The 27,603-nt window shown below is 49.1% G+C and overlaps 1 protein-coding gene across 4 annotated transcripts in view; it reads left to right on the top strand.

Annotated features, from left to right (window-relative positions):
- CEP70 (centrosomal protein 70) overlaps positions 1–27,603 on the top strand; it is a 450,608-nt gene that overhangs the window by 117,238 nt on the left and 305,767 nt on the right. For all 4 annotated transcript variants that reach the window (XM_085647489.1, XM_085647491.1, XM_085647488.1 and 1 more), the window contains exons 6-8: positions 7,490–7,670; positions 22,116–22,291; positions 24,077–24,136. In XM_085647489.1, coding sequence (XP_085503615.1) covers positions 7,490–7,670; positions 22,116–22,291; positions 24,077–24,136 — 417 coding nt within the window. The remainder of the gene's footprint in view (positions 1–7,489; positions 7,671–22,115; positions 22,292–24,076; positions 24,137–27,603) is intronic.

Genomic DNA, 27,603 nt, shown 5'->3' with positions numbered 1-27,603 from the left:
GTCGCGTGACGCACGGCGGGGAGAGCCACAGGACAGCCCGGGGATTGTGGCCCAGTCCGCCCCTCCGCACAGCGCCCGCCGTTATCGACTCTCCGGGCCTCGCTCGCTGTCACCGGGCTTCCGGGGTGATGCAGCTCAGTACCGGAGGGAACCCCCTCGCCAGCAATCTGTTTAGCTCCGCCGTTCAGGATACTGTGGTCGGATATTTAGGGGCTTAGAGCGGGAGCTCTGCGCTTACGCGTCCGCCATAGCCGCCGGCTAGCTCCGCCCCCATCACAGCTGTTTTTATGACTAGAATATCTTAGTTATTGTTCTGTAGTTCGGCATGGCATCTGTCTGTGTGCTACCATCGCTGCTGTTAAAACGAGACCTATTAGCTTTGCCAATGCTGCTTGTACAGGGGGGGGCGGCGGCGGTGGCGAGGTGTGTGCGCGTGCGTTAGGCAGCCGCGGATGCGGTGAGGGGGGTCGGCATGACGGGGTGTGGGCGCGCGTGTGTCTGTGCGTGTGCGTCTGCGCAAGCGCGTCCACAGACCCCGACCCCAATCGCTGCGCGTGCCCCGGTCTGTCTCCCTTGAGAGGCATCTCGGCGACAATAGGTCTCGAGAGCGAGACCTAAAAAACACTTTAGCCAATGTGAACGGCTTTTGCCTAAAAAAAAGTCAAAATGCTTGTCACAGAGCTATGAAGTATTCGTTTGCATGCGCTTAATTTGTGCCCGTGTTTGCCGGTGCTTAGCACCGGCACTTAATTGACAGGGTCTACGCATCTCGCCCGGCCCGTAACGTGCGTCATTGATGTATTTTTCCAATAGATTAAAATACTCACTGTACTCTCTCAGTCTTATCAGCGTGTGCGTCATGCAGCCTGGCAGAGCCTGCAGGTCACAGGAGAAGTTCAGTGCGGCTGTGTGTGTGAGTTCATCACTTCATCGACATTCATTCGACAGACAGAGTGACGACTAACTCACACTACTTCAATGATTCATTTCAATAAATTTATTTTTAGCTGCTGCCGTGCTGCGCACCGCACGGTGCGAAAGAGAATAAATTATTGGTGCCTTGGTTGGTGGCGTAGTAAGTAGTGTGTGTGATCCATCGATCATGGCGGCAGAGGCCGCAGCCTGGTAACGGTTTCACTTTCGCCGGTAATTTAAATTTTACAGTCAGTGAGTGGGGGGGTGGGCTCAGTGGGCCGTGCGGCGTGCGTGCACTAACACAGTTGACTGTGCGTGCGTGCGCGTCAGGGGCGGGCTGGATTTGTGGGTCGCAGTGAGTCGGTTCTGTTGACTCTTGTGAACTGCTGACTGGCTGCCGGAGATCGCCTGGGTCGGTGGTGCTGTGGGCCCGACGGCAGGGTCTGGCGCTGAGCGGAGCTGTGGCGTTGCCCTGGGGCCCGGACGCAGATCCTGTGCACTGCGATTCGCGGCTGGTGACGTTCCCGGGCGCGGTCGGAGCTGTGTCGCTGGGGGGCGATGAACATCGGTGGTGTGCCTGCCCTGGACTGTGGAGTTGGACTGTACATCTGCAGGTGAGTGTCACCCCATTCCATGAGGACCGAGGGCCTGCTGAGCATTCCCCCCCTTGCCGGCGGATCGGTTGTCAATGACCCGGTGGAGCGGGGTGGCTTGCGAGCCTGAGGCCTTCCCCCCCCCTTTTTCTTTTCATCGGTCCTGGCAGGTGGTGGGCGGAATCCGCTGGACAGTAAGCTGTCGGGGACACGGCATTGATCGGGCACCTACCTGCACCCAGAATTTTGAGCGGCACAAGCACACTTGTTTTGGCCCCCAGCTGGGAGTGTTTGGGGTCTGGCATCACCTTGGAGGGCGCGCACAAGTTGTTGGATCGGGCCTCCTGCTGGCACTGCCTATACATGGAGACTCTGTGGTAATGCAAGCATCGCTATGGGAAGGAAGGCAATACAGAGACCTTGGGTGCCAATCTACTGCAACTTTCTATTTCCCCCCTCCAACCCCGCCTTGTGGATCGACCGGGGTTTTGCCCGTTGTCCAGGTGCCACTGGGGGTGTCCTTAGGGCGTATGCCGGTCGCTACTGCTTGTTGAGCACGCCGCTTCATAAATAGAGACTCTGACGGAGACCTGAGAATCACAGTCCCCCGCTGCGCCAACAACTACTACAGCGTGCTATCCTTGACCTGCGGAGGGTTAGTCATAACAAGGCTCCATCTCTACGGTGGCCCTGCTTTCTCTACCCCGCCCTGCTGTCACACTCTCATGGCTATGTGAAGGCCCAGCATTGGCACATTGTCCTACCAGCTTTGGGGATTTCTAGGCAATTTTTTTCTCCCTGCTATTCATTTTTGGCTCTTTTCAATAGCGCAGGAGGGCTTGCGCACATCCCACATTGGGGCTCGAGTGTCATCCTTCTTAATACTGGACCACCTGATCAGTAGAATAAGTACCAGAACAGGGGCGATTGATGCGAAACGCTCACAGAGAGAGATAGGCCGCTCAAAGGGAAAAATGCAGGAGGCAGCCGCCACTAACTCCCAGGGCAGAGATGATAGGGACCCCGCCATGAGTCTGCAATCAATTAACACAGTTCCGCCTACGGGTGACACAGGAGCTCAGGATAAGTTGGACTTGATACTCAATGAGGTCCGGGAATCCAGGAAAGCCTTAGAACAGCAGATAGGAACTCTCACCACTGGCTTTACCTTACTTAAGCCAGACCATGCCAAACTAGCCACTACAGTGAAAGATCATAGCTCCACCCTAGATGACTTAGTGCCACAACAGAAAGAACATACGAGGGCAGAGCAAGGTGCAATAATATTTGCGCCATTGGGCTCCCGGAACGAAGCGAGGGGACGGCGGCGACAACCTACATGGAACAATGGTTTCACACACATGTGGCCCCTAAGGGCCTCTCGGACTTCTTTTTCATTGAAAGGGCGCACTGTATCCCTACAGGAAAGCCGAGGGTGGGTGCTCCGCCGAGACCCTTGATAGTAAAAATCCTGAACTACGGGGACCGTGATGTGCTGCTCCAAAAAGCACGGGAGAAACCACAGATCCAATTTGAGAACTGCCAGGTCTCATTGTACCCAGGCTACACGTTAATGGTGCAACGCCGCAGATCTTCTCACCAGGCAGTGAAGAGGAAGTTGCGCACCATGAATCTTCAAATATGCGCTGCTTTTTCCTGCATGTTTGAAGATAATCTATGAGAAAAACACATACTTCTTCGAAAGTCCGGAGGATGTGGAGGAGTGGCTGGAGGTCACGGAACCCACACAGCTCTCTGGTCAGTCTTTCCCGAAACCGCCACGTAGCCCTGGGAATGCGAGACGACGACGCTCACAATGCATAGTCGGACCCATGGGTACCGGGTTGTTCCCTGACCCTACTGCCTTTGTCACAGAGATCCTTGTGTTACATGCAGTTCAGAAGGTACAATCCTAACATAGGACAGTGACCAATGAACTGTCACCAAAGAGCTGCATACAAAGTTTAAACATGAATGGTATAGTTAGAACTTCGCTTTCTTTTTTTGTGATATAGTTAGAACTTCCCCAGTCTTTCATTATTCTAATGTTTCCAAAATGAGTATGTTTGGGCAGATATACATTTTTATCAGTAAAGCTGACCCCCATTGAATACTCTTTAAATCCTAAGGTTGTGTTTCTCCAGCCCAAACCCTCGTAAAATTTCCGTCCCACAGGTATGGATGACACGTGATTCATACACCTTGTAATCCTCATTGGCTTATGTGACATTCCCTGTAGACTGATTTACATACTTGTATGATTCATTGTCTCCTGTATAATGTGTGCGTGGTGTAAAGTACTGACACACCCTACACTGATATGAGTAGCGCTGTACAACAAATGAAATGCATATGAGAGAGGGGCTAAATAAAGATGAGGGGCACTGTTGGAGGGTGGCATTGAGGGAATCTGAGGAAGAGGTCAATAGGGGGAGGCCATTGAGGGATGAGGGGCACTGTTGGAAGGTGGTAGTAAAGGTTATTTACGGAGAGAGAGGTTATTGGTGCGGCGCCAAAAAAGACTTTCGCATCAGCGCTGAAGCCGGCCCTGTCATGGCCTTTCTGTTTTTGTTTATTTAATTAGCAGTCGGAGTCATAAGGGCTACTGTGGAACATACTTTGAAGTGCGTGCTAATTATATTTACCACTATATTCAATGTTTTAAGTTTGAAGGTGATTTTACTAATGTTTTTACCGGGATAAACAAGCCTGTAAAAGAGTGCGTTGCAGAGTCCAGGGTCAGGTGGAGGTAGTAATGAAGAAGGATTCTCCCTGAAGGCTCGCACAGAGGGAGCCCGAGAAGTGTCACTTGCCTCTTTTCAATGCATTAGTGATTTTATCTAATTTATTTCAAAATTGTGCTTTAAATGCACTTTTGATTTAATCTTTTTGAAAATGTTCACAGGGCAGGGGAACCTCCTATCTAAACCTTACTATGAGGAAGGCAGGCTCCCTTGCTGAAATTCATCTGACTTTTCGCAGTGCCCATTGAGGATGTGGGTGGAGCTAATAGCGGAAGTGGGTGGAGCCAGTGGAGGAAGTGGGTGGAGCCAAAGAAAAAGCAGGTGTGGCCTCCGAGAAAGATTTGAGCACCTGCACTTCAAATTTGACAAATTAAGCACTGATCATCACGTATAAGCGCATATATGTGATGATGCTGCGGCAGTCGTTTAGGATTTATTTAAAGTTAGCTTTTCAAGATGGCAGAAGAACAGCCCTGCAGCTTATTTGTAACAAATCTAACAAGCATTGGCATAGCCAATAGGTCTCGCCTTTGGGACCTTATAAGTTTTTAGCCATGCAACAGTTGATGTTATTGCACCAAGGATATTGTGCTGCATAACTAACTACTTATAAGGTCCCAAAAGCAAGACCTATTGGCTATGCCAATGCTTGTCTGGGAAGACTTAGGGGAATGCGGGGTGGGTGGAAATTTATGGATCTACGCAGATTCTAGAACTTTCCACTATAGAAATGTGAGGAAAATGGGGTTTTTTTAAAACAAATTTTGAGGTTTGCAAGGGATTCTGGGTAACAGAACATGGTGAGAGCCAGACAAGTCACCCCATCCTGGATTCCCCTGGGTGTCTTGTTTTCCAAAATGTATAGGTTTGCTAGGTTTCCCTAGGTGCTGGCAGAGCTAGGGTTCAAAATCTACAGCTAGTCACTTTGCAAAAAAAGGGTCATTTTTCACTTTGAAAATGTGGTGTGTCCATGTTGCGTTTTGGGCCGTTTCGTTTCCTGTTGCGGGCACTAGACCTACCCACACAAGTGAGGTACCATTTTTCCCGGAAGACTTAGGGGAATGTGGGGTGGGTGGAATTTTGTGGATCCATGTAGATTCCAGAACTTTCCACCGCAGAAATGAGCGGAAAATGTGTTTTTTTTTTTTTGACAATGTTTGAGGTTTGCAAGGGATTCTGGGAAACAGAACCTGGTGAGAGCCAGACAAGTCACCCCATCCTGGATTCCCCTGGGTGTCTAGTTTTCCAAAATGTATAGGTTTACTAGGTTTCCAAAGGTGCCGGCCGAGCTAGGGTACAAAATCTACAGCTAGGCAGTTTGCAAAAAAAGGGTCAGTTTTCACTGTGAAAATAAAGTGTGTCTACGTTGCGTTTTGAGCCGTTTCCTGTCGCGGACACTAGGCCTACCCACACATGTGAGGTACCATTTTTATCGGTAGACTTAGGGTAACACAGAATTGTAGAGCAACTGTTAATACCTATTGACTTTTGATGCATTTCTGCCTTCCAAATGAAAGACAATGTGTAAAAAATAAGTCACTTTGAAAAATGTCCTTTAATTCTCATGCCATTATCCGTACTCACAATTTCGGAAATGTGCAAGTATCTACTGTTTCTAAACTCTAGATTTCGTTCCAATTTCAGAAATACATAGGTGTCTTTCATACCGATTTTTCCATGTATATATTTTCCCAAATTAATTGCTATATACCCGGTACATAATAAAAAACCATTGCAAGATGCTGCTCAGTTATTGGCTCTGGGTTTCTCGGGTTCTTAGTGAACCTACAAGTCCTATATATCCCCACCACCAGAAAGATCCAGCGGATGTAACAGTATATTGCTTTCAAAAGCTGTCATAATTAGAAGAAGTTATAGGTGAAAACGTTGGCACAAATGGCTGGTTTTTTTCAACAAATTTTCAATTTTTCCTATATTCAACTGTTAGTTTCTATAATGAAACCTTGAAGTATCTACACAAATGACCCCTTGCTGAATTCAGAATTTTGTCTACTTGTCTAAAATGTATAGCTTTGCAGGATCCATTATTGCTTTTATACCCATTTCTACCATTAACTGGAAGAAGGTTGAAAGCACAAAAAATTGCAAAAATAGGCTATTTTCCAGTAAAATGCAAAAACTGTGTAAAAAAAATGTTGGTTTTCTGACACAGGTCTGTCAGTCCCTAAAAGCTGGGGAAATGGGGATTTCAGCCCCACAAACCCTTTGTTGATACCATTTGCAGGGAAAAACCAGACGCGTTCATTTGGAGCACTTTTTTCCCATTTTTCAAAAAACAAAACAAAATGTATCTGTATTTTGGCTACTTTCTGGGTCCCCTCCAGGGGAATCCACAAACCCTGGGTACCTTTAGAATCCCCATGATGTTGGAAGAAAAGGACGCAAATTTGGTGTGGATACCTTATGTGGTCAAAAAGTTACAGGGGCCTAAGCGCGAACTACCCCAAATAGCCAAAAAAGAGCTTAGCACAGCGGGGGAAAGGCCAAGCAGCAAAGGGGTTAAAGTGCCATTTGGCTACTGGGGATTTTCCACCTGGCTCAAGAAAAAAAAATCTGAATTATCATTATGCTAACAAGCGATATTATATGGACTTCTCCTTTAATTGCGGATTCTCAGTGTAACGTGTCATAAAGGAGACTGTGATGTAAAGCAGTGGAACGTGGGCATTCACCTCCTTGGATACCGACTCTTTTGATTGCTGCTACAGAGAGATCAGTAGCCTTTTCCGTTTGTGCCGCTTTTCTCTCAGTTTTGTTAATGATATTCCCTTATATTTTTTTTTTTCTGTTGATGGTACATTGTTTTTTGTTTTTGACATAATCTCTCCATCTTTATTTTGTTATTTGAAGTCCCCTTTGTCGCACTTACAACGGGGCTTCGTTCGTGGGAATTTACTACTTTGGTGCTGTTAAATTAGATTATTTCACTTGCAGGCACTTTGTGTAACCCGAATGACACATTATATGCCAGATTGGTGGTGGGGTAATTGGGAAAGTAGTTATGAGGGCACGCCTGCTTTGTTTCAAAGACAACGCAGGGAAATAGAATTAATGTGCTAAGAAACAAAGATGGGGCCCACAGATATCTCGGCAATTAAAAGAGATGATGGGTTATTGCATAATGTTTAAGAGGATGGATATAATGCAGTTAAATTAAGGGTTGTATTGCCCTCACACCTGTGCTGTTCATATGACGTTTTGCCTTTGTTTGCACAGGGAAGATTTACGTCAGCAGCAGGGACGTGCCTCTCGACAGGAGCAGCGTGCAGTTGACTTGGAGCAAATTCTGAACAATGTAAAATCAAAAGTCCGCAGTTTGGAAGATGATTTTATTGCAAAAGCTTCTCAGCACCACAGCCAATTAAAAGAGCTTCAGAAAGACAAGCAAATTGCAGAGGTAGTTTGCATTAAAATCTTTTATTAGCATAAGTAAACAAGTATGACATTTCTTTAAGCTTTACATACAGGTACTGCAGTAATTTCCACTTCGGTTTCTCTTGCTGTTTCTTTTCAGGTACAGTTATTTTCATACCATTTTTCTTCCTAATTGCTATGGTTTTCTGTAAAAAGATGTAAGATGGGATATTAGGTTTAGCGTTGCCCAGGCAAGCAAGTAATAGATAGTACACCAGCCTAAAAAACCTGGGGGAAGATGTTGACCAAAGGGTTAGGATGAGTTCTTCACATCCGAAGAATGGCAATGCTTCCACTGGAAGATACCGGATAAAGGATGACTTAAGCCGGCTCTTAGTTGTTTTGAAAATTAAGCTGGTAAAAAGCCTGGGAGTGGGTGGCTACGCCGAATCCCAGTCTCCAACCCTTTGTCACACAGCCATTTCCTATCATATCAATTCAGAGTCCTCCTCTCTGCAAACTAGATTGGCAGTTTCTGTATCGGAAATTTGTATTTTAGACAGTTTCCTTGCAATATACATATATTTTTCAAATGGCAGACCATTAAAAGCTGGTTTCAAAATTTCACCCAGTTTGCTTTTTTAATTATCTGTAGTGTTCACCGAGGGCAGACTCTTGTCTCGTTGGTGCATGTTTTCTGCATATAAATTTGTTTTGTAAATGCCAATATACAACAAGAAGACCAGTATGTCATGTCGTTGATAATTACACGCAGAGACATTAAATACCATTTAACGTGTTCAGCATTTACCACCTGTACGGGTTCACAGCGACGGAAAAACAGTGCTAAGACTCTAAATACAGGATAAACGCATGTGAGGCGGACACATCAAATTACCCCACCTCAGAATCTGAAAGATTGAAGGGGATGGGCAATGCCCCTTATTCCACTATCGCTCGATTCAGGAGATAAGACTGTAGTGGTGCCAGAAATCTTTAAGTCAGTTCACTTGTGGAATTGTGGAGTAATATACTTCTAGTTGCTCATTACAGGAAATTAGATTAGATACCCATGCTTTGACAGATGGTGCTTTGTGTTTGTGACGTGTGTAGCTGAGGATACACATGCTGTACATACTTCTGCCCTCTACTGTTGGGTTCGGACATTTGCAAGTTGTTTTTCTTTGAAAAAGTCTTTCGAGTCTTGATGTATTGTGACTCTTCCTATTGCTGCCAATACAATTGTGTTTTTCTCCACCGTCAAGTTCGGCCGCGTCTCCACTGAGTTCCAAGTCAACGCCTTGCGGTGATTGTTTTTGGACCCGTTCGGGGTCCCGACCAATTGTTAAAGCAATCAATGCATCTAGTACACTTTCAGAATCGATTCACTACCCCGTCCGGCTAGGCAACCAGGATTTACTCCATCTTCTACCCCGAGCATGATCAATCCAGGATGGAAAGGATTCCATTCCAGAACTGTCCACAGTGATGAGCGAAATATCCCTGGACAGACCTCCACCAGGTGTGTAACCTCTTTTCTGTCCCCGGACCATAATGAGGACTCCAGCTCTGCCTGCCTTGCCTTCCATTTGAAAACAAAAACGGTGCGTTATCAACGAGACCAGTGCCTCGCTCGATATCCCATGGTGCAGCAGCAGGGGCACAACACCGCCAACCTCTTCATGGAGCTAGGATGTCGAGGAAGAACCACAGCCGAGGTCCTCAGCAGAGCAACCTCTTCTTTTCAGCCCTGAAGCAAGCTCTAAGAATCCAAGACCGAAGACCTTCAACCCGTTAAGTTTCAGACGAGGAAGACATCGGCCTTGAGCCCAACACCACCTACCCGTCACCGAGCTGAGGTCGGGCATCGAGCAAAGAGTTAGGCTTCCAGTACTCCACTGCCAGAGGGTCATTGTCAGCACCAAAAACATGCCTCAGATCTGGCACCGAGCCAACCTCCTGCACCCGAGCAGATCCCAAAGTCACCTCTCCTGGTGCCGGCAAAACATTCGGCACCTGCATCAAAACCACCCTCCAGACAATCTTCGGCATTGACAGCTCTGTCGGTGCCCAAACTGACTCCAGTGCCAGCAAGTCAGAAATCAGCCTTAACACTGAAGTGCCCGGTGTCTAGAGCAAGAGCAGCACATCATGCAACACCTTGAAGATGAGCTCAGTGCCAGGCAGAAATGGATCCTGGTCAACCCAGTAACTGGCAGGATCCTCATCCAGCCTCTACCAAAGGCTCAAGGCTCTACTCCTTCCAAACATAAACTAACTTTTGAGGGAGCTGTTGGTCTGCAGCCTGAAACACTGGCCAAGACAAACAGGCACCACGATTGGGGCACAAGCTCTTTGGTTCCTCAAACCCCTCTGCCCCCACCTGCTGCTTGGCCTCCTTCTCCGTTTCCTCTTCCATCCTCTCCCCATCCTCCCCTCCCATCCTCTTCCCTCCTTCTCAACTCCCTGCTTCACCTCATCCACACGCAGCCCCTCTGCCCGAATCCCCTTTCGGTTCACTACATTCTGCCATTGTTAGGTGGGGGAGCAGAACACACTACTGACTGTATCCCTATGATGTCTCACTTGACCCGCAAACTCATGATGATTTGTGCGATGATTACAGTATAGACCCACCTTGTTATACTGATCTGGACCTTCACCTTGCCAAGCCATACCTGCTGGATAACACCACCTCCTATCATTAGGTCCTTCAGTGGGCAGCCACCTGTCATAAAGTGGAAATATGTAAAGTCCAGGAGGATGCCGATTTCATTGTAGAGACGCTATCCTCCAGCTCAGCGCTCCATACAGCTCCTCCCTATACTAAAGGGAATGTCGAAAAATGCTCCTGAGGTGTTCAAAGGAGCCAATTAAAAGAAAATTCAAAGCTTCACCCTCAGAGCCCTCAAAAATTAGGGGGCAACTCCCCTCAGACTCCCTTGTGGTACATATGGCCAGTAAGTGTGCCAACTCCCAAGGCACTGATGGTGCATATCCACCAGACAAGGAAAGCAGGAATATGGATGCGGCAGACAAGCGGTTCACCGCTCAGTCAGCCACCCCCCCATTGGCGCATCGCCTACTCCATTGACCTGATCTTCAGGTGCGGCTGGCCGCATTGGGATGAGATGGAGAAACTCCTCCAACATCTCCCAGGAACTCATTTCTGAGAGTAAACTAATTTCCAAAACTAGTATTTGGTGTGCCCTCGCCAATGCTGACACTGCAGTGCGCAACATGAACTCCAGCGTCCTCATTGTGGAGATTAAGCAAGCTATTGCCCAGAGTTGCAGAGTGGGACTCCATGATTGGAATGGCACCGAGGCGAGAATTATCAGGTCCGTGGATTTTTTTTTTTTTAGCCCAAGACCCGCCGAGGCGGGGAATTGAACCCTGGTCCCGGGCTAGACCTCTGCATCAGGGTCTGCCGCTCTAATCATTGAGCCACACTTCGCCACCATGCCTGGCTGTGTGTCTCTGGTTCAAGTCAGAAGTGCAGTAGCATCTGCTAAATTTGCTCTACAATGGGGAGTACCACTTCGGACTGCAGGTTGTCCAGCTGCTTGAAAAAATCAAGAAGGGCTTCACAGATGCCATGATGCCATGTGGTCTCTCCAGGCGCCTTCTCTCCTGGGTGCCTTTTGCAGGTTACAATTCAGAGGAGGGGCCAAGACCACCCTGCCCAAAGCCATAACCTCCTATTAGAAGCCACAGCAGCAGTAAACTCTTTCACAGGGATGTTGGGAATCTAGGCTACAAGGGGAAATATTCCTGGGGTACAGGGAAAGGTGGTGTGGCTAAAGGAGCAGCCTCCGCCAAACAGTGACTCTTCACTTCCCCCTGATCACTGTCAGGGGAAGACGGCAGGGGTTTCTGTGACATGGCAATAGATCACGTCCAATAAGTGGGTACTTTCTATTATGGAGCAGGGTTACTGCCTAGAACTCACTGCAACTCCTTCACACATTCTCCCTGCAGACACACCCTTTCCAGAGGACATCAGCGCCTCTTTATTAATTGGTGTAAACGCCCTCATTTGCAAAGGGATAATAGAACGTATGCCACCAGACTAACACAGCAAAAGGGTATACTCCCTGTAGTTCCTGATTCACAAGAATGACCGTTCCCTCCGCTCTATCTGCAACCCGAGGCCCATCAACAAATACTTTCTGTCAGAGCCATAAGGTCATGCACCAGGATGTCATACTACAGCAAGACGACTTCATGACTGCCCTCGACCGGAAGGACGTCTACTTTCACATCCCAATCCACCCTGCACATCGGCATTACCTTCAGTTTGTGGTAAGTGGCCAGCATTTTCAGTGTGTTCACCAGGGTGTTCACATAGTACATAGTTACATTGCCATAGTAACTCCCTAGCCTTACCAGGCAGTGGCAGCAGCCGTTTATCACACAACGTCAGGACCCAGGCACCTTTGTAGCACCAAGAGGCTCTGACGGATGTCACAGCTGCCGCCTTTTAAGTCTGTCCGCAGCCGGAGTCGCAGCCCAGGTAGGACTCAGGTACACAGATGTCGCAAAATAACAAGAATTGCTTTGCATTTCTCACATTGTATGATGCAGCCGGGCACTGTGGATAGTTTTATTTCATTTACAGGCTCAGATGGGGCTGTCTTGCAGGTGGTGATGATGGATTAGTTAAGTGACTGAAGGAGAGCTGCACTAAGGTGCAGCTATCTTGGAGCTCAGCAAGTCTTTCCCCCAGGATTATGTATTTATGAAAAAAACTGAATTATGGATTTGGCTAATAGTGTAAAACCACTGAAATTCTTCAACAATCACCCCAAGTCAAACCTGGACCCCTCAGTGCCGTTTGTTCATCGAGGATATTTATTTATTTGAAAAGTTTTATAGTAGTGGACCCAACATCCCACAGAGTTGTCTCTCCTCCCCAGAGGATTTGGGACACTCAGAATAGGAGCCTGATGTTTCAGGTCGGGGCTCGGATTCTGTTACTGAAGGTTCTCTACCTGATTAGGCTGCTGGCTTCCTGCATTCTGCTGTTTACTCATGCTCACCTGTACACGAGGGCTCTGCAGTGGTGACTCCATCTATAATGGTGTATTCACAGGGGCGATCTGACAGACATCATCAGGACCCCCTGGACACTACTATGGATCTTCTTTGGTGATCAGTAGAAACAGTCACATGGGAATTTCTTTTTACAACCACCACCAGCAGTGGGCACAGTGGAGAAAGATGTATCCACCTTGGGGTGGGGTACGTATCTGTATGAACTGGAGATCAGAGGCCACTGGAATCTAAACGAACAAAAACTCCATGTTGCATTGCTTGAGCTGGGGGGAGTTTGCCTGGCCTCAAAGGTCTTCCTGCCCACCCTTTGTGGTAGGTCAGTGCATATCTTGGCAGACATGACTGCAATGTTGTACTTTAATAAAGAGGTATTGGGTCTAACATCTCTGCTGGGAAGCTCTGAGACTCTGTGCCTGTGCCAAAGTGCTTACATAAAGCCCATAAGGTCAGATTCCATTTTGAGCAGGCTGAGGCTCCATTTGCTCTATTTTTGTAGAATCCTTGACAACTGGCTCTGATGCAGATGTTGTCTGTCCTTCTCTTTCCAAGAACCAGTGAAAGTGTGGACTCGCTTAGACAATGACCTCCATAAGAACACCTGATGCGACATCAATCTGGGACATGTGCCTTGTTATCTCTAGTTCAAGGTCAGATAATAACATAAATAGAGTAGTCCTGTGACCCACTCTGCCGCCTCAACTCACAGCAGACCACCTCTCACAGTTGGAGAGGCAGTTTCTGACCCCCAGCCACCTAACAGTCCACCTTCAAGCCAGGAAATTTGAACAGGGAGAGCTGAGCTCTTTTTACCTACTACTGGAGGTGATAGATATAATCCTTTCGGGGCTCGCCCATCCCCGAAATCGGTTTATGCTGGGTGGTGGAACTATTTCACTGCCTGGTGTGCGAGTGCAGATCCCTTTCTGGTACATTTTTCAGGCATTTTACATTTTTCACTTTCTTTGGCCCACCAAGGTTGTGCAGTGTGCACTGTTTTTTATTTTTTTATTTTTAAGACCTTTATTGAGAGATACACAGTACACAGCTGACAGCCTACAACCCAAGGGGCCGGCCGCGGAGGTGATATTGTATGTGTAGCCAAATAACACAGCCCTGTGCCGTCAACCCGGGGGCACGGCGGCGTTAATAAACAAGTGTATCAAATTGTAGGGAAGAAGAGCATAGGTCTCGGTTTCTCTTAGAACCACTTTTCAACATAGGCAGGTGCCCCAACAGGCGTAAAGGTACCTAACAGTCAAACTCACCCCCCCCCCCCACCATTTTAACTAACCGTCCACACTGTATGCACCGTATGCCTTCCACTTCCCGGTGGTGCGACCTACGCATCTCTATCGTAGCCCTCGGAGCGTCAAGAGCGGTGGAATATTACACATCCCCGGGGTCTGCCTGTTCGACGGATGGAGGCACGCAAATGCCCCCCCTGAAATCATTCCACTTGGACCACACCTCGACCCACTTACGGGGGCACCCTCTCGCCACATAGACGGTCTTTTCCTGCAGCATGCACCAGTCCATATCCCTGTTCCAGTCTGACAATTTGGGCGGAATAGAACTTCCCCAGAGTCTAGCTATGTTCCTCTTCGCTACCATTTGCCCGAGCGTCACCCAGAGCCTCCCCTTTGGTGGCAGGTCCGTTGGCTCCCATATATTGAGGAGGCACCTCTTAGCCTCCGGGCGAATTTCCACCTCCCACACCTCCTCCATACACCGCACCACCCTTCACCAGTACCTCTGAATCTTCGGGCAGCCCCACAGCACAGGAAAGAAGGTACCTGTGCCACCACATCCCCTCCTACAGAGCGCTGTGTCCGCCCTCCCCATCGCGTGAAGTCTCGTGCAGGAGATGTATACTCTATGTAAAATCTTCAGTTGGATAAGCCGCAGTCGGGATGATATCGCGACCTCACGCGGGGAAGCCAAGGCATAAAGCCACTCCTCGTCATCTATCTCTAGTCCTTCGGCCACCCATTTGTCTCTGAGGGGGATAAGCATATCGGGGGGATTCTTAATAAGTTTTTTGTAGGTGAGGGATATGGCGTGTTCCGTGAGGTGTCCGTCTAGCAACCTGTCCTCAAGCGGGGAAGCTGGTGGCAGTTTGGTCTCAGGGGGGATGTTCGACTGTAGGGAGTGACGCACCTGCAAATACCTAAAGTATTCGGTTTGCGCCAGTTCATATGTGTCTCGCATTTGCGCAAACGTGCGGATCCCTGTAGGGCCCCAGATGTCCTTAATTTGAGAGATGCCAATTAGGTCCCAGTTTCGGAACCCCTTGGTGCGTCCCAGATTGCCCAATATTTCGGAGGCCCAAAGTGGCGTGGCCATCGTGAGGACTCCCGACCAACCGAGCTTCTTCTGCGCGATTCGCCAAATCTGTACCGAATGGAGCGTGGGTCCGGTGAGTCTACGTAGACCTCGTCTCGAGTAAAGTGCTATTTCGTAGTCCCCCCCCCCCCCGGGAAGCAGCCATCTATCCATGCCGTAGGCTGGGTCGTTCCCGTCCCCATACGTCCCTTGGTTTATTGCGGATAAATGGGCCGCCCAATAATATTTACGGATGTCGGGGAGGGCTATACCGCCATCGTACCACCCCAGGGTGAGCTTGGCCAGTGAGATTCGGGGCGCCCCGGCCCAGAGGAGGTCGCGTAGTGCGGCCTCGATAGCCGTGAAGTAGCTGTTCGGGACCAAGTCCGGGTAGTTTTGCAGCGCATAGAGGAACCGAGGAAGCGCTAGCATCTTAAATAGGGCTGCCCGGCCCAGCAAGGACAGTGGCAGGTGCTGCCAGGATTTAGCCTCTCTTTGGAGCCGATGCAACGGCGGCTTGAGATTGTGCTCGTATAGCTGGGCCTTATCAGCGGTGATGTAGACTCCCAGGTACTTAAACCCGTCCTCTGCCACCGTAATAGGACAAGTGTCCGGGAGCCTCGGAGGGTTCCCACGCAGGACGTATAGATGTGATTTGGCCCAATTGACCCGGAATCCAGAATTGCGACCGAAACTAGCCAGTATGTCGAGTGCCACTATTATCGACCCTCGCGGCCTGGAGAGATAAAGGAGTATGTCGTCAGCGTATAAGGATATTCTATCTTCCCACCCCTCCGCCCATGCTATGCCCTTTAATGCGGCATCCTGCCTTATCCAGGCCGCGAGTGGTTCCAGGGAGAGGGCGAAAAGAAGAGGAGAGAGGGGACAGCCCTGCTGTGTCCCCCTTTCCAGCGTGAAAACTTCGGACAGCTTGTTGTTCACCAGCACCTGCGCCAGGGGTTCAGCGTATAGTAGCCGCACCCACGCTATGAATTGAGGTCCAAAGCCTAGTTTGCGCAGGACTGCGAACATATACGGCCACACCAGGGTGTCGAATGCCATGGTGGCGTCCAAAAAGACCACCACCGCGTCCTCCTGCAGTCTGTGGCGCTGCCCTAATACCCCATTCAGTCTCCTGATATTGAGGGCCGTGTTACGGTGGGGCATGAACCCCGACTGGTCGGGATGGACCAGTGAAGGGAGCACCGACTTAAGCCTATTGGCCAGCGTCTTCGCCAGTATCTTGGGCTCCGCGTTGAGAAGCGAAATCGCTCTGTAGGACGCACAGGAGTCTCTGGGTTTCCCTTCTTTCGGTATTGCCACTATAGTCGCTATACGCTGATCCCGGGGCAGCTTTCCCACTGCCCTGCTGTGATCGAACATGAGTTTCAAGTGCTTACTAGTGACGTCCGGCTGGAGCTTGTAAATCTCTATTGGGATGCCATTGGGGCCGAGCGCCTTACCCGGGCGGAGGTCCCCTATCGCTCGCTGCAGCTCGGTCTCGGTTATCGGGCCATCCAGGGCCTCACGGTCTGCATCCGATAGGGTGGGCATGAGTATGTCGGTAAGGAGGTTCACGGAGTCCTCCTCCGGCCGATCCGACTCACGTTGGTAGACCCGCTGGTAATGACTGGCAAACTGTTTGACTATTTCCCGGGGCTCTGTAATCGCTCTCCCGGACTCGGTGCACAGCTCAGGCACCACCCTGCCGGCCCGTTGTTTCCTCTCGAGCCAGGCAATAAGTTTCCCGGCTTTGTCGCCCTGATCGTATATTCTACCCAGCCGGTGCCGAGCCACAGTCTGAGCTTCTTGGGTCACCAATGCTTTGTACTCAGCCGCCTTTAATTGCATTGTGTGTCTGACCTCCCGGTCGCCGCTTGCCGGCGCCTCCCTCTCAAGGACCTCCAAATCTGCCTCCAGTGTCGTGACCTGTTGGCACCGCTCCCGCCGCCTGGCCGCTATGGCCGAAAGCGCCTCACCCCTCACCACAGGTTTAAATGCCTCCCAAAGGGTGACCGGGGAGTCGACCGACCCAGCGTTCTCCTCGAAGTAGCGTGAGATGGAGGTGGAGATGTGCTTCCTGGTGACCTCATGTTTCAGATGCCAGGCGTTTATTGGGGCTATGCAGCCCTCCCGACCACTCCCAAATGTGATATGTGTACGGACCGGTGAGTGATCAGAAATGCCTCTAGGGAGGAGCTCTGCCTCCAGTACCACCATATCCTGTTGCAGCAGGGTGAGGATGCAGTCCAGTCGTGAGAAGGAGTGATGATGCCCCTGAGAAGAACGTAAATTGGCTGTCGGTGGGATGGAGCAGGCGCCAGACATCCGTGAGCCCGAAGGCCTCAAGAAAGTCCGCCAGCCACCCTTGCCCCTGGGGCAGGTCTCTGGGGGGCTGCCTATCTCGGGTTCCCGATGCCACTGCATTGAAATCCCCTCCCAGCACTAGCTGACCCTCGGGAAGTGAAAGGAGAAGTGTGCCCAGGTCTGCGAAGGCCCGGGCCTGGAGGCCTGGCGGGACATATACTGAGAGTAGGTTAAGCGTACGGCCCTCCCACCGCCCAGATATAGCCGTGAAGCGGCCCTGCAAGTCAGTCTTGGTGAGGTCTATGTGGAGGGGCAACGAGCGACGCAGTAGTATCCCCACCCCCCGCGATCCGGAGGTCAAACCGGAGTGTGCTGCTAGAGTTTAGCCACATCTATTCAGGGCATGACAGACGTTCCCCATCAAGTGCGTTTCTTGCATGAACACCACATCCGGTTGGTGCCGTTTGAGAAATTGCAGGACTATAGTGCGTTTGAGTCTGTCCCCCAAACCATTAACGTTCCAGCTAAGGACCTTCAAACTTTTTTCCCATCTCCTAGCCATAGCCGTGCCTTGTCAGGGTGCTTCGTCCCACCACCCCGGCTGCGTACGTGCTGACATAGTTCGTGTGACCGTAAAGGATCCCCAACTCCCACCCCTCCCTGGTTCCCACCCCACAATTGCACAGAATATCAAAGAGAACAGCCCTGGCAAACAGTTCAATCCACTCCGACCCCAACATCCCTACCCCCCCTTGCATAAACAAACCCCCCCTCCCTGCCCCCTGCTCCGTGGGCTTTGAACTACCCACCACCCCAATTAGCAGAGCGCCTGTCGCCCAACCCTGCCCCGGTGGACCACCGAGGCACTCGACTAGGGAAGTTCGTGGGCCAGCCCCCTCCTAGCCGCCTGTCCGTGGTGTCCTAGTTTGTGCAGCCCCTCAGGCCACAGCGCCCCTTCTAAACTGGAGCCAGCCCCGCAAAGTGGGCAGGCAGGCATAATGTCTCGTGGCCCAGCAAATCACACTTTCAAAGGAACCCCATGGTATACTTTATAGTCCGGCGTCTTCTCTCAGCTCTCGTGGTCTCATCTCCCTGCACCGTCCCTGGGCGAGTCCCAACGGGGACTGTTCGACCTGGAACGCCAGGACCGCTGACTCAGCTCACCACCCTCCGCACGTCCTGCAGCTGACCCCGAGGAGGGGTGCCCGGTGCCCCGCCGTCGATCGTCGTCCCGCCGGGAAGCCTCTGCCGTCACGTCCGCATCCATCCACTCCTGCACCGCCGCCGGCGAGGTGAAGAAGAGGGATCTGCCACCAGTTATAATCTTCAATTTGGCGGGAAAGAACATCATGTACCTGATCCCACGATCTTGTAACGCCGCCTTGACCCCTTGAAAGGAACGCCTTTCCTGCTGGACCTGTAGCGTGAAATCAAGAAAGAAGCGGACCGTGGCCCCCTCATACTGTAGATCACCGTGCTGTCTCGCCGCCTGGAGAATTGCATCACTGTCTCGGTAATTCAGTATTTTGGCTATAATCGTCTGTGGTGGGGCCCCAGGTCTGGGTCGCGGGATCGGGGCCCTGTGCGCCCGCTCGATTGTGAAGAGCTTCGAGAGGCGCTTGGGTTTCAGGTGCCTGAGGATCAGGTCCTCTAGAAAGAGCTCCATGCAGTCCCCTTCAAGGCCTTCCGCCACACCTACGACGCAGATGTTGCTTCTCCGGGCCCTACCTTCCTGGTCGTCGAGCCGTTGGGCCATCAGCCGGTGTTGATGCACAAGCTCATTCACCCTGCCCTCGAGCCGCTTTTCCGAGTCCTGCAGGGCCTTTATGTCCACCTCATTTGCCTTGGACCGGTCCGCGGTTTTCCCCAGGTCGGCTCGGAGCAGGTTTACCTCTATCGTGATCTTGTCCATTTTGGTCTCCAAGTTTGTCCCCAGGGATCGGATTGCGGCCATAATGGACGTCAAGGAGGGTTCTGCCGGTCCTGCAGCCTCCTTTGCGGCCCCTTCCGGCTGCGGCGGCGCCTTGGCTATGGTGTACTGGTCCAGCTTGTTGGTCTGGGTCGTGGTGCTGCCTTTAGGCCGCATGGCGTATCGGGTATCTCGTGGGCCGACTGTGCCCCCGCCTGCCGCAACCCTTGAACGCCGTCTGGTCCGCGCCAGCTCCAACCCAGCTCGTTTGGCGTGTCCGTGGCTCCCAGACCCCCTCCATGGACCAGCTCGGGGAAAGAGGCCCTCGCCGCAAACAAGCAGCCCAGTCGCCGGGCGCGAGTCGCGCCGTCACACACCGCCGGCTCTTGAATGGCCAGTTAGTCCCCAGCCACGATTGCGGGCCCCCACCTGGCGAGCGACGCAGGGCACCTCACAGCAGCGGCCCCAGCCGGGTCCCTCACCTCGTTCCGCCGGCGGCTAAGCACGATATGGCCGCCTCTCTCCCGACCATGGACGTCCTTTGGCTGCAGCCCCCGTCGTGATAGCGCTCCTGCCCTCAGGGCGTCGGAGTCTTGCCACCAGTGCAGACGGGCGCCAGGGTCCAGCGGCGGTCCGCCGTCGCAGGCGGGGCCGCTCCCCCCCTCGCCAGCGCCCCTCCGAGCGCGTCGCTGTATAGGCCCAAGCCGGGGCCTCGGGTGGTGCCAGGAGCGGCCACGGAGCTCCAGAGGAGAGGCGCCGGGTTGCCGCCGCCCGTCGCGGCCGTCTACCAGAGCCGTGCGGCGTCCGCAGGAGTCAGCTGAGTCACTATTTGGGCACTGGGCCAGGGGGAACTGGGGGGGATCCCACAGGCGATCTCCCCAGCGCGGATATGTGCCGGATGTTCAGGGAACACCGACGGCCCCGGCGGAGCTCCGGGATCAGGCGGCCATTTCACACGGCGCCTGGCCACGCCCCCCGCAGTGTGCACTGTTAAAGGATACATTGCAGCTTTATCAGCATTCATCTGTTAACCTGATCATCTCTATTCAAGTCCCAAATTGATTTGAGATTTTTGAAGGCGCTGTTATGCCTTTTCCCTCTTTCCCCTTTCATTGTGCCTTAATTAGATGGTCATCTGGTTCTAACATTTGTGATGGGGGCCTCGCCTCAAATGCCTTGCATAGCTTAAATTTGTAGCTTCTGCCTTTCAAAACAGTCTTTTTGGGGACCATCACATTGGAGAGTCCGCAAGCTCCAAGCACTGTGTGTCCATCTGCCTTTCACCTGTTTTTAATCTGAAAAGATGGATTTAAGGACTAGAGTGGCTTTCCTACCAAAGGTGGTTACCCCACTTTATATGTGGCTGTCCATTATGTTTCTCTCATTCTTCCCCACTTCTCTGTCCCGCTAAGAGGCTACACAGGCTGGACCATTGAGGAAGGTTAGCTTCTACATTGACAGAGTCAAGAACTGTAGATTTGACACCCAATTATTTATCTGATATGTTGTCACCAAGAATGGCAAGGCTGTCCAATAGAAGGCTCTGTCTCAGTGGATCATCCTCATCCTCAATAAGATCTATAAAGCGCTTTCTAAAAAGGAGCCACCTGAAGGAATTTGGCGAGTGTCTGAAAAGTTTCAGCGCTCCGTCCATCATCTCCTTGTGTTTGCTTTGTTTCCACTAAGTTGGCTGGGTTTGCCCGGACGTGGGGCCTTTGCTTACTTTGCCACTGGATTCAAACTAGCCTGGCTGATGAAGGGTGTTACCCAGAAACCGGTCCCAGGATTCTTGTTTCCGGTTCAGGAAAGCCCTGGCTTGGCAGTTCGGGCTGGACTGTTCCCATGAGGCACAGGGTCAAGACTGATTTGCCTATAGCCGGGTCTGAACTGAGGCGGCAAAGTGAGCTAAAGAATGATGATGGATTTAAACCCAGATCTGTGACTGGGGGTGAGTGTCTGAAAAGTTTCAGCGCTCCGTCCATCATCTCCTTGTGTTTGCCAGAAGGAATGTGGGCACATTACACGAGGGAGAAGGCATCCACCCAAAAAACTGGCCAGAGGAGTGCCCCTAGCAGAAATATGCTGTGCAGCAACATGGTCTTTCCTTCACATATTTGCAAAGCATTATTGTTAGGATTCTGAAGTGAAAACGGTTGACCCTTTCGCTTGTTGCTTTCAGCAAGATGCTCTGGTGTGACCATTCCTTCAGAACCACTACCTTGAGAGATTGATGCTGTGGTATCTTTTGGGAAGGCGAGAAATCTGCAGGTAGGAAAATCTATCCGAAGAAAAAAGTTAATTGCCGTCAGTAAAGATATTTCTGGTGGATACTCCGTCTACCTGTAGATTCCTCACAAATCCTGCACCTATCTGAAGGATGGTCATAGGCATCCAAGTAAGAAGGGTCAAAAATGCCTCTTTTACCTACACATGTAGGGTTGACATGTTACCTATTCTCTTTAAAAAATACTTTCTTAATTCATGGTTAAGAATACGTGCACAGTTTTGCAGACAGACAGTCTTTGATACTCTATTTGCTTGAAGTTTGGCTCATCTAGAGTATTGGTGGCCGTAGTTCAAAGCTGGTCATCTGACTGTGTTAGATGTTGAGAGGATTAGGTCTGCACGGCTTGTAGGTGTGGGAGTCATTGTGTAAACTGGTGGGTTGCGCTCACTGTGAGCCCTTGATATTCTTTCTAAACTGCTATCATAGACCTTCAGGGCCCTCAAGAAGGTGGTATTGCTGTTCACTGATATGTGCTGACTGAGCTAGAGGTTCAAAAGGTAGAAGTGGTAAATTACATTTCATTTATTTATTTAAACCAAATCCTCTACAAAATATAGACTGGCGAGGCCTATGAACCTACTTTATTTAATTTCATCCCTCAACAGACGAGGTACAATCAACAAAAACAGAAATTGCTTGAACAACAGGAAAAAATTGCATGTTTGCAGAAGAAACTTCTTAAAATGGTGGCAGAAGAAGATCGGCGTGTTGCCAGACAGAATAAAGCATTCCTCCAGTTTCAGGAGCGTGCTCCCAAACCTTATTCTCCCACAGATCAACAGTAAGTATTCCTTTATGTTAGAGGTTCCCAGAACCCCTGTATGTCCCCTGTGTTGAATGTATGTACGTGTTAGTCAAACAGTTTTGATTAGGTAGCATATAAAATCTCATCCACATCTTAAATTGATCACAGATAAAAAAAAAATATATTTTTTTTACTCTGACTTTCTTCTTTTGAAATTGCGCCCATGCCTCCCACACCAACTTGTCATGCCTCCTTGCTTTGTTTCATATTACTTGATGGCTTTGAGGAAAAATTACAAATTCCTTTAACCCCTTCCCTGCTCATGACGGAACCACTCCGTCATGAGCCACGGGTGCCGTGTGCTCATGACGGAGTGGTTCCGTCATGCTGCGGCTGTTGGCGGCCGCTCCGCCCACGCGGCGCTAATTCCCCGCCTGTGCGGGCGATTAGCGCAGTGGGCGGAGACGTGACGGAACCACTCCGTCATGAGCACAGCTCACCCGTGGCTCGTGACGGAGTGGTTCCGTCACGAGCACAGCGCCACCGCACCTGCCCCCAAACCCCCCCAGCGCCGCGGCGGAATTCCTGCTGCGGCGAAGGGGTTAAAGTTTGGGGAAAAACACTTTTTTTCTTTACATTTATGGAAAATAATGTTCCTTCTGCTGTTTGTAAGAGCAGATCACTTTCATTGTAGTTGAGTATAGGGATATACTAGGCACTAGACCATACTTTAGTTTGAAATCTTTGTATGATTTTGTGTTTTTGGGTAATCAAGACTGACATCTGTACAGGACTTGCTGTAAGATTTAGATTGAGACTCCAATAAGTGTAGAGTGAGGCTGCTCGAATGATTTTGACGTATCGGCCATCATAATTAATGTGATGTGTGCTCTGCAATTGTACTGATTACCAGGGCGACTGCACACTATTTTCCAGGTATATGTTATATTTTAGAGCACACTTCTCTGTATAGGTTGCAGCTGTATTGAAGATCACCTTAGAATGTTAGAATTTGACCAGTAATCTTTGAAATTTTTGGGTACTGCTAGCCCATAGTCTTGTACCAGACAAGGGATAAGATCAAAAAAGTGATCTTTGTTATATGTATGACTACAAATCTTGATCTTTGTTATGCCAGAAATATTAACATACTCATGCCACATTAATCGTTCCAGAGGCACTACTGTGCCTGTGAAGTAATGAGTTTTTATTAAGTAGTACATCGCAATAATTGCCTGTATTTCTGATTTGTATAATGGGTTCTAAGGTGCTTCAATTTATTGGAACTAAGCTGGCCATAATGAATTCATTGAACATAAACAGATAATGCTTACAAGTTGCATTACTTATACAGCACTTACTATCTTAGCTGAACGCTTTTATTTGATTTGGACCATTATAATAAATCAAGCAAGTACCAAAATGAGTTCAAGCCCTAAAAAAGTGGTCATTTTCTGAAAACATGTTGGCTTGTCAAAAAAGTGAGGACTATTATATGGAACCCCAGTGCAGTGCCCCCAGAATTTTTCATTCAGAATTATAATTATACACCGGTTGGGAACAGGCGCGACAGTTGGAGAGGGCTAATTGACGCTGGACCTCACCCAATTTATGCGTTATGAAAATACTAATGTTTTTACAACGTAAGCATGCTTTGTTTTTCTTTTCAATAACCTGCTTTTTAATCATTTTATTATTTTATTTATCTTTGTGCAGTCTTTCATTGCCTTTTGTGACATTTCTTCTTATCATGCATTCTAAATTAAAAGCCTGTACACCTAAGCAGTACACACTTTTCAGCTGTGTCTTGTCTTTTACTAGGATGATTGACATAATTGATTCTTACGAATGCCAGATTAGTCGCCTACAAAAGGAGCTGAGGTATGAGTTAAATTTTACAATGTTTACTCCCACAAAATGTAATATTTGAACACAGTAGTAACGAAAAAATAGATAATTTACTGATGTTGCCATATAATGTGTCAAATGCACATAAAATCTTGTCTACATTTCATATTGAAGTTTATTAGTTAACTGAAGATCAGTTTAATGTTAATGTTGGCAAGTGCGATTGTAAACCTTTTTAAAGAAATATACTGTTGTATGTGTTGCAGATTCTGCACATATTTACTGCTGTCAGGCGTTCTGAACTACAGAGCATTGTAGACCACATCTTTCGGGCAGTTAGGATTTATTGGTTTTGGTATGACTATGGTTCCTTCAGTATTAGAACTTTCATAGATTCATGCGAGTCGGTAATGAATTGCTTGCACCATAAAATGCTGCACAAACAATTGAGTTGTAAATTTAAACCTGCCCTCAAATGGGGCCAACTGTATTGTTCATCGGTGCTCGCTGTCAAACAAATCAGCTCACACGCCAGTCTGAGTCTAAAAGGTTTTAGACAAAAAGAAAAATATATAATCAGTGAATTACAGATTCAGTTGGCTAAAAATTCACCCAGACACAGTTAATGCATCAAGGAGTAAAGAGGAGACAAGACACAACAAGCATTTACAATGCAATAGGTCTCGCAATGACATTGTTTTGAGCTATTGGCATTGAAAATGTTACTATTTTTTTTCCCCCCTTCGCTAAGCCTTAATCAAGTAATGGCGCTGTAAATGACAGTCTTTTACCCCCGTTGACCCCCACATACAGACATACATATAAACCGCACTACAAACCCCATGCACCCCGTGAGACAGACACACTAATATATAGAGGCACACAGGTGCACCGAAGCACGTGATCACACACGCAGGCAAACTGAGTCACAGACACACTGAAGCTTTGGGTCTGGCAGACTAGCCGACACATCAGACACTGTCACACTGAGTAGAGGCGCACACATGCTGAGAGGGATGTTTTAATTATCAAGCTCAAGGTGCTCACTGTAAAAGTCAACAGGAGTGCAAGACTGACGTGACATTATAAAGTTGAAACTGAGGAGTTACACACGTATGCAACACATGCTCAGCCTCCTGAGCTAATTTTGTGTCAAGAACACATATACCAGAGACCTTGACCCGATGCACTTCCATGGAACAAAAGATAGTCTAATAAATCAAACAAAATAGATTTTAGTACAGCAGATATGCTGACTCTAATATTTGAAGGTGCTCTCATGTGTAATAATGAAGAAACAGGCTGCTCGGTAAAATAAAATATTTGCATAAGACCACACAATTTGAGACCAGTCAAGAGCACTACAGTTAGGCCGAGTAGATTATTCAAGTCACTAGATCTGCAGATCTGATAAACAAATTATGTTTTTTGAGGCAATGTTCATACAATGGGGCCTGATAAAGTTAGTTATCTTTAGGATCACATCGAGACTAAACAAAGAATGTTGACCTGCACGACTGGGCTGGCATACTGGGTGACACTATAAGTTTCACAGTGGGAGCTGCAGGCTAATGGAATGTTAATGTGATAGACAGTTGGCATATTGTCGGGGTTAGCTTTCACTATGATAAACTGAAGGAAGCGTTAGTAGACACAGAGAGGGAAGCTTATTCTGGCCAACTAGAGCTGACAATTTGAAAGAGGATTCATGATCTACGCTGGGGTGCCGTTGTCAAAAGTAGGATGGATGAGCTGTCAAACTTGGGGTTGAAATATTTTGAGAACGGTATTTAAAATGACATACTGAGAGATAAAGATATTTACAGGAGATGTCTTACTGATGAAGAAATGATCGATCATGTGGGGAACTGGGAGAAGTCTTAGCTCTTGGACTGGGGTATGGAATATTGCAGTAGGTTCATTTGTAAGACTACGGGCTGTCTGACTGGGGAACGACTGATGTAATCGAACTGACAGCTGACTTTGGGAGGAAGACCACTCTGTGATAGAGTTGACTAATGAAATACTGTTAAGACTGGGGAAAGGTACATTTTTCCTACGGTGGAGTGAGTTGCTGATAATAGATAATCGTTAAAGTTGGCAGGGTTGAAAGTATGATCTTTTATTGGAAATGCACAATGAGCGAAAGCTGCGCCGTCAGTCTGCAAATAGTCATTCTGAAGGAAGGCTGATCTGTCACACTGGAGTTGACAGAGTGAACGCTGTGAGATTTCGAGGATGACATATGGCACACTTGGAGATCGTAGGGTATGCCACTCTGGCGACACAGTTAAAGGTTGAGCTGTGAATATACTGCCTCACACTGCGGAATCAGATACAAACCTCTATACAAATACATACTAGACACTGAAAGCGGTCTGTTTTGATACAGTAGAGTCTAGAGCACTGAAGTAAGTTTGGTCTTTCAATGTGGTAGGTTATTCCACCCTCGCCCAGCCCCCCAGAATGCTGCTTTGACAGCTGCCTCTACCCAACCATGCCGCTCCCTTACCTTGTCCAGCTCCTCCCGGCACACAGCGCAGGACCTCTGCTCGCTGAGCACCCGCATCTTGGTGGAGCATCGGAAGCAGACGTGGTGCTCGCAGCGGCCCAGTGCCGGCACCTCCAGCTCCTGGCAGCACAGCACGCAGCTCCGCTCGGAGCAAGGTCCTGAGTGGTGGATGGGGACAGAGGCCCGTCGGCCGTGGACAGTGATGCGGCGGCTATCTTGCCCTATCAAAGTGTAAATCTACTGACGTACGTAGATCTTAAATAACACTTGTGTGTTCATAAAGCGATAAACCACCACTTCATTAATAACAAGAAGACGTCAGAAAACAATCCTATCATTCTATACTTTGACAGTAAGATAATTGAAGGAGCGACTACGGAGTCTTTGGCACATTGAGTGGGAAATAGTTAAAAAAACAAGCATTGGTATAGCCAATACATCAACTGTTGCATGGCTAAACACTTATAAGGTCCCAAAAGCGAGACCTATTGGCTATGCCAATGCTTGTTATTGATACTGTTGTCAAAATGTTTATTGTTAATTTGGGTCTATCTAATTCTTTCCCGGCAGCTTGAAAAGTAGTTTTGCGGGTAGGCTCTCATTTTTACTCTGTACGTTACCAGACTGACAAAACGACTGGTACTAGAGAACTGAGTGATTGTGCACCCGTCTCCGGTCAAGGCCGTGACGACAATCCTCGCCGGAAACTGTCCCTCCCTCCGCTTTCTCCCACGGCCGCTGAAAACAAAATGGAGAAGAGACTGAGCTTCTGAAGCGCTGCAATATCTTCACCCCTCTTTTCCCCGTTTTTGACCAGAAATCCTGGTGAGTGAATCTCGGAGTAAAGCTGGGCTTCAATCGGGACAATGAGTGGCGCTAGTAGCGCGGGGGAGCTCCCTGAAGAGACATCAAAGGCGTTGGCTGATGTAGCGCCCTTTTACCTGTCAGGTGAGAGCGGCGCGCCCGAAATTCCGTATAGTCACTCACA

Source organism: Triturus cristatus, chromosome 3_2 (genome assembly GCF_964204655.1).
Source record: "Triturus cristatus chromosome 3_2, aTriCri1.1, whole genome shotgun sequence".
Taxonomy (NCBI): Eukaryota; Metazoa; Chordata; class Amphibia; order Caudata; family Salamandridae; genus Triturus; species Triturus cristatus.
Note: the sequence above shows the minus strand (reverse complement) of the source record. Positions and strands in the feature narration are given on the sequence as shown.